The 7,742-nt window shown below is 41.4% G+C and overlaps 1 protein-coding gene across 1 annotated transcript in view; it reads left to right on the forward strand.

The window, feature by feature from the left end:
* Positions 1–7,485, forward strand: part of MYO10 (myosin X) — a 254,463-nt gene extending 246,978 nt beyond the window's left edge. The window contains exons 36-41 of the mRNA XM_073569433.1: positions 225–432; positions 937–1,073; positions 3,483–3,603; positions 3,740–4,192; positions 4,347–4,538; positions 6,502–7,485. Of these exons, the coding sequence (XP_073425534.1) occupies positions 225–432; positions 937–1,073; positions 3,483–3,603; positions 3,740–4,192; positions 4,347–4,538; positions 6,502–6,612 (1,222 nt within the window). The 3' untranslated portion in view covers positions 6,613–7,485. The remainder of the gene's footprint in view (positions 1–224; positions 433–936; positions 1,074–3,482; positions 3,604–3,739; positions 4,193–4,346; positions 4,539–6,501) is intronic.
* Positions 7,486–7,742: the final 257 nt, after the last annotated feature.

Consider the following 7,742-nt stretch of genomic DNA (forward strand, 5'->3'; position numbering starts at 1 on the left):
AGCTGAGAAGGCTCTGCTTGCCTTCTCTGGCACGCGTGCCATAGGTTCGCCATCAGTGCACTAGACTATAATGTACAAAAATGTAATGGAAATTAACTTAATCTGAGTGCTTCTTTAATTCATGTGTTTCTATGCCAGTGTTTTATTTCTTTTTTTTTTACAATTTATTATATTAAGTAAGGCAACTAATGGTTTGTACTTGACTGCTTTATTTTCCCTTGCAGAATACGAGAACACTTCCAAGGTTCGGAGATGGAAAAGTATGCTGCATTTATCTACGAATCCTTGAAAAAAGCCAAATGCAGGGAGTTTGTGCCATCTCGAGATGAAATTGAAGCTTTAATTAAGAGGCAGGAAATTGCAACCACGGTATACTGCCACGGTGGAGGGGCTTGTAAGATCACTATCAACTCCCACACCACAGCTGGCGAGGTAAATCCTTGACATGAGCTGAGCATTACAGGTCGGGGAGAGTTACAAAAACTAGAAGATGGCAAACAAAGTCGTCCGTAGTGACCCACATATTACATTATGAATGCCCTTTGGGAAATGAAGGTTTATTACATATATACTAGATATTGGATACTTTTCAAATATCTCTCCAAGTGCCTTATTATAATTGGTTTTGTAAAACAATGTGCATGCTAGTTAATGCAATAGTATTATATTTTATTATAATGATTATTAACAGTAAATTTGTATTATCCCAGTTATGTTTAATCTGCTTCTAAAGGGGTCATCTTATTGGGACAATATTGGGACTATCATGTCCTATACTGGAGAGCTGCTCTCACTCTAGAGACCCAACCATATATTACTTGTTCACCTAATGGACAATAATGTTTAATGGGCATGGTTTATACTACACTGTAATGTGTCCACAATCAAAACCACAGGTATCTGTCCTTCATAATGAAAGCAATTGTCTCTTTGTAGGTTGTAGAGAAGCTGATCCGGGGCTTGGCCATGGAAGATAGCAGAAATATGTTTGCCCTCTTTGAGTACAATGGGGTCACAGATAAAGCCATTGAAAGTAGAGCTGTGGTGGCCGATGTCCTGGCTAAATTTGAAAAGTAGGTTTTGCTTGTTCTGTGCTCTACTAGTGATCGCAGTATCTCTGTGTATTTTCTATTGATCTCTGTGTTTTCTTCCAACCCATATGCTTTTCTGTGATGCCATTTCTGTAATCAAGCTACACAGTATCAGTTTTATCATTTCCTTATCATACTGTTAAAAAAAAACGGTGTGTGTTCTGTCAAGCCATTGTGTATGCAGTCTCAGGCTCCGACCACCTAGCAACTCCAAACCCCTCCTGAGCCGTCCGGCACTTATTCACAAAAATCTAGTGCCTTTTTTTTATTCCACCATATACAGTAGTGTCACATTCTGACCTTAGCAAGTCTTTTTCTTGCTAGTTTTATCACATCATTATCACTGTACATCATTTTAATATTTATTTGTTATTTTGTGTTTTAGTAATCTGTTGCCCCCTGCAATAGAAGCCTAAGTCATTTACTTACATAAGTAATCATAATCTAATATTGACCACGCTACTATGGCATGTTGACACATAGCGTTTTTTCAGCTGTGCTTGTCTCTTGCACATTTTTTGCATGCGTAAAAACGCAGTACCAGAAGAATGAAGTGAGACTTTTAAATTCTTATGCACATGTTATGTTTTCTTTTTCCTTGCATTTTTTTCTAAATACAGAATGTGAGTTTTTTCAGAGTTTTTAGCCGCTAACATAATGCATCAATGAGATAAAAAAAAAACACATAAAAAACTCAAAGCAACAAAAACATTTAAAAAAAAATGCACATAGTATGAACAGTGTTTTTCCTTCAAATACTCATGTGGCAAAACCCTATATGTGGACATATCCTTACAGTTTCCATAATATGCGTTTGTTTAAATCAGTATAGTATATATACATGCGGGTATATAGGGGACATTCCTATAGTGAAGCTGTATAATTTTTTATATACATTTCATATAGAAATAACTACGGACATGCTGTAGATGGACCTGACTGATATGTAGGCCACAAATTTATAAAGACTGCTATCTGGAGCACAGCTTCTATCTTGGCGCTCAAAGAATCAAAAGTGTAAATGAGTCCAAAGCATGGCCAATATGATCAACTGCTGCTATACTGCAGAGCATGTATGCAAAACCAACAGCATTTTGCCTCTCAGGTAGTGATGAGCAAACATACTCAGATAAGGTGTTAACGAATCCCCGCACCTGCATAACTTGCGACTGTTCGACAGCGGCAACACGTGCAGGGATTGCATGTTTGTGAGACAATCCCTGCTTATGTTGTGGCTGTCGAACAGCCGCGAGACATGCAGGCACAGGGACTTGAACATATTTTTCAAGCACGCCAAAGACACTCAGCACGCGAGCTTGCTCCGATAACACCTTAGCTAAGAACATTCTCGCATCACTACTTGCAGTTGCTGGACAGGGGTCTGCCTGATAAAACAATGCTGGTTTTGCACACGCGCCACAGTAATCATGTCGGCAGGATCTTGGACTCTTCTAAGAACATACTTTCTCTGTCAATCACAGCTAAATACTTGAGCATTTAGAGACTGCGCTGGCATGGCTTTCTTTGAAAATGGAGGTCTTGTTGAAAGATACCCTTGTTACAGGAATCATCAGTGATAAAAACGTAGTAGCTTTCTTCTAGAAACAGTGCCACTCCATACCATGGGTTGTGTCTGGTATTTCAGCTTGGCTCTATTGAAGCCATTGGGTGCTGTAGAGAGTGTTAGTATGGATTTTAAAATAAGTAATAATTAACAGCACCTTTAACTCCAAAACTATCTCTAGAGCTGAAAATTAACAAATATAGCATTGTGTGTAAAGGCCCCATCTCACATAGCGAGATCGCTGAAGCGTCACCGATTTTGTGACGCAACAGCGACCTCACCAGCAGTCTTGTTACGTGTGACACTTAGCAGCGACCAGGCCCCCGCTGCGATGTCGCTGATCGTGCGCGAATGTCCTGGGCCATTTTTTGATCGTTGGCGTCCCGCTGGCCAGCGCGCATCGCTGTGTTTGACACCGACGAGCGACGTCGTTAGCGACTCCGAAATCATGGATGCAGGCGGGAGTCGTCAGAATCGCTGCTGTGTGACAAGGTCCTAACGACCTGGATCGCTGGATCGTTGCTGCGTCATTGGGTAAATCTGACTGTTTGACAGCTTACTAGCGACCATTTAGCGACGCACCAGCGATCCTTACCAGGTCTTATCGTTGTCGGGATCGCTGGAGCATCGCTAAGTGTAACGGTACCCTAAGCCAACGGAGCATTTTGGCTAATGAAATGATCAAGGAAAGATGAGCATTGCAAGAGTCATCATTTTCACTGCCAGTTTTAGACAAGGTTCTGCTGCCTGCTGTTTTTATCTTGTTAATCAAATCATGGACCTTATTCAGCTGGCAATCTTATATTCAGTTTTTTTCTCTTTTCAAGGCTTGCTGTTAGTGCTGAACCAGGAGATCGACAGTGGAAGTTCTACTTTAAGCTGTATTGCTTCTTAGACACAGAACATGTACCAAGAGACAGTGTTGAATACGCATTTATGTTTGAACAGGTAAGGATAAAGTAACCACGTTCTTCACAACTTTCTTCTACAGTTGTGCAATACACAGCACAAAATGTCTGGTAACTACAAAACCTAATTGCAAGGAAGTTCTGCACTTGATATTTCCAACCATTATACTTTTCAGGCACATGAAGCAGTTATTCGAGGCCATTTTCCTGCTCCTGAAGAGACTTTACAGGTTCTTTCAGCTTTAAGATTACAGTATTCTCAAGGAGACCACAGCCCACACACTGCGGTACCAGAGATGGAACAGTTCTACCCTGTTCATAAACTCAAGTGTCGTATTTCCCATTCCACCAAAGTGACCTCACCAGTAGAAAGATCTGAAAGGAAAAGGTCTAGCTTCTTGGAAGGATCCTTAAGGAGAAGCTTTAGAAGTAGCTCGGTCAGTAAGCAGAAGGTAGAAGAAGACCAAATGTTGGATATGTGGGTTAAAGAAGAGGTGATGTCAACCAGGACCAATATTATTGACAAATGGAAGAAACTCCAGGGCATGACTCCAGAACACTGCATAACCAAATACATGGCCCTGATAAGAGAATGGCCTGGTTATGGGTCAACGCTGTTTGATGTTGAGGTAAGAAAATGATATGTGAAATGCTTTGTATTTTTGTTGGATAGAAATAATAATTATATTCAGTGAACTAAGCATATAATAAATAGTACTTTCTGTCAGATATGCAAGTTCTTATCAAATTGTAGCAATTGTTGTGTTTTTGCTTGTTCTTCAGTGCAAAGAAGGTGGATTTCCACAAGAATTGTGGTTAGGTGTGAGCGTTGAATCGGTTTCAGTGTACAAAAGAGGAGAAGGACGACCTTTGGAGGTGTTTCACTATGAACATATCCTTTCTTTCGGTGCTCCATTATCTAACACCTACAAGATAGTTGTGGATGAGCGGGAGCTTCTGTTTGAAACCAGTGCGGTAAGTAAACTCCGTTTTAATTTTGTATCTAGTAGGAAAAGTTGGATTTATAAAAATCATGGAATCGATATGCAAATGATGAGAAAATGGGGAAAAATAATTACAAACATCTTCATTTATTCAGTATTGACTAAGAGCACTACGTGCAGAAATACACACACTTACACGCCTTGGACTCTTTTGCCACTCTGAATGCACTTAGACATGTAAAAACATTATGCTGAAAAGTGCCGTTCCAGATATTGGACCCCATCAATGTGGATAGGTGATAATTTGTTTTCACCGGGCAACCTCTTTATGGAACTGCTAGCATTTTACAACGGATTATCTAATGAAATACTTGAATACATGATTTCCCACAAAGTATCTGCTGTTTAATTTTATTATTATTATTATTATTTATTGTTATAGCGCCATTTATTCCATGGCGCTTTACATGTAGGGAGGGGTATACATAAAAACAAGTACAATAATGTTCAACAATACAAGTCATAACTGGTACAGGAGGAGAGAGGACCCTGCCCGCGAAGGCTCACAATCTACAAGGGATGGGTGAAAATACAGTAGGCGAGGGTAGAGCTGGTCATGCAGCGGTTTGGTGGATCGGTGGTTACTGCAGGTTATAGGCTTGTCGGAAGAGGTGGGTCTTCAGGCTCTTTTTGAAGGTTTCGATGGTAGGTGAGAGTCTGATATGTTGTGGTGGAGAGTTCCAGAGTAGGGGTGATGCGCGAGAGAAATCTTGTATGCGATTGTGGGAAGAGGAGATAAGAGGGGAGTAGAGAAGGAGATCTTGTGAGGATCGGAGGTTGCGTGCAGGAAAGTACCGGGAGACGAGGTCACAGATGTATGGAGGAGACAGGTTGTGGATGGCTTTGTATGTCATGGTTAGGGTTTTGTACTGGAGTCTCTGGGCAATGGGGAGCCAGTGAAGGGATTGACAGAGGGGAGAAGCTGGGGAATAGCGGGGGGACAGGTGTATTAGTCGGGCAGCGGAGTTTAGAATAGATTGGAGGGGTGCGAGAGTGTTCGAGGGGAGGCCACTGAGCAGGAGGTTGCAGTAGTCAAGGCGAGAGATAATGAGGGCATGGACTAGGGTTTTTGCAGATTCTTGGTTGAGGAATGAACGGATTCGTGAAATATTTTTGAGTTGAAGTCGGCAGGAAGTGGAAAGGGCTTGGATATGTGGTTTGAAGGAGAGATCAGCATCAAGGATTACCCCGAGGCAGCGAGCTTGTGGGACTGGGAAGAGTGGGCAGCCATATACTGTAATGGATAGGTTCGTTGGGGGGGGTCACGTGAGATGGGGGAAAGATGATGAATTCTGTTTTGTCCATGTTAAGTTTCAGAAATCTGGTAGAGAAGAAGGATGAAATAGTGGACAGACATTGAGGGATTCTGGTTAGCAGGGAGGTGATATCTGGTCCAGAGATGTAGATCTGTGTGTCATCAGCATAGAGATGATACTGAAAGCCATGAGATTCTATAAGCTGTCCCAGGCCAAAGGTGTAAATGGAGAAGAGCAGGGGTCCTAGGACTGAACCTTGTGGGACTCCGACAGGTAGGGGGCGAGGTGAGGAGGTGGTGTGTGAGTGGGAGACGCTGAATGTCCGGTCTGTTAGGTATGATGAGATCCAGGACAAGGCCAAGTCTGTGATGCCAAGGGATGAGAGGGTCTGTAATAGTAGGGAATGGTCCACTGTGTCAAAGGCAGCCGACAGGTCCAGGAGGAGGAGGACAGAGTAGTGTCGCTTGCTCTTGGCGGTTAAGAGGTCATTGGTGACCTTAGTAAGGGCAGTTTCGGTGGAGTGGTGTGACCGGAAGCCAGATTGTAATGAATTAATTCATCCAAATATATATAAAGGGAACACATCCTAGTGCATTGTGTTGGTTAAGTATTCCCTTTATTTTTTGAGCAGTATTTATAAATGTCAATAACCTATTTGTTTTACTCTCTCTCATTAAGGTGGTTGATATTGCGAAGCTGATGAAGGCATACATCAGTATGATAGTAAAGAAGAGATACAGCACCACACGATCAGAAAGTAGCCATGGGAGCCAGGGGAGTTCCAGGTGAAGATGGTGCCTCTCACATATGCCCTTAACTCAAATTTAAAGGTGCTTCGATAACGAGTAGAACATCTCATCTCATATTCAGGCTGTTGGGACAGTCGGGATGATGCAGTGCCTAAACTATTAAAAATGACAGCAAGACCCCAAAGTTTCATTGCTTCTCCTCCGTGAGCATTGCCTTAGATGAAATGACCCTGCTGAATGCAGTGATGTGCCTTCTATACCCCCAAATGCCTCCAAACCGAAAACCTGCCCTCCTTGTTTCCTCAAGAAGAGTATTGGATCGCTGCGGGCAGCCTTCCCCAGGACCCATTAATAATGTAACTTTGTATTTTTGCCGTATTTTTGTGCGTGAATTTTGTAAATTCTTTTTTTATTCCATGTATTGGATGAAAGGGAATGTTAATGTGCAATGCAGTGTGTATATTTTCCTTGATCAGTTCCATGTAGTGATTGCGGTCTGCCGTGTTTGTTATAATGCCAGTTTTACCTTTTCGGATTCCTTTCTCGCTGTAGCCAGTATACATCCCCGACTGCTGTATAGTAAATTAAGAGGTGACCTATCTACTAGAAAGAGTACAGTATTTATGGACTGCCTTATTATGCGGAGACTTCCAGTATGTCAGTAGCACTTGCTCTACAAACGGTTTCTATACTTGATACATTTTGCCATATTAACATTGTTAAAGTGCTTGTAAATAGGGAAATGTGAGTGCTTTATTTTTCTATGGAAAGTTTTAATATGAAGCAAAATATTACACCACCTTGTGGTTAGCGTCAGATAAACCAAATCTTTATTCTGCAATGCAAAGGCTTTATGTTAAAAGATTTGCTTCATTGTAATATAAAATCTTGTCAATAAAATATTTAATGTGGATTGGTGTGATTTAGAAAAGTAAGTTTCCATTTTTATATTTATGGGAACATGGTAAATGATTCCCCAGCAAGTCTCAGTCAAATGGTCAGATGGACAAATCCTGTGAAATGGAACCAATGGATAAGTAGTCACATTGCTATAGACTAATTCCCTGGGTGTAATACGAAAATGTGATCATATAGATGTGACCTTCCTTACCTTTAGCGAGAAAACATGATTTCACGATACACCAACATGATATCTTTATGCTGCACGTG

Source organism: Dendrobates tinctorius, unplaced genomic scaffold (assembly GCF_039654945.1).
Source record: "Dendrobates tinctorius isolate UK_male_01 unplaced genomic scaffold, ASM3965494v1 ptg000025l, whole genome shotgun sequence".
Classification (NCBI taxonomy): domain Eukaryota; kingdom Metazoa; phylum Chordata; class Amphibia; order Anura; family Dendrobatidae; genus Dendrobates; species Dendrobates tinctorius.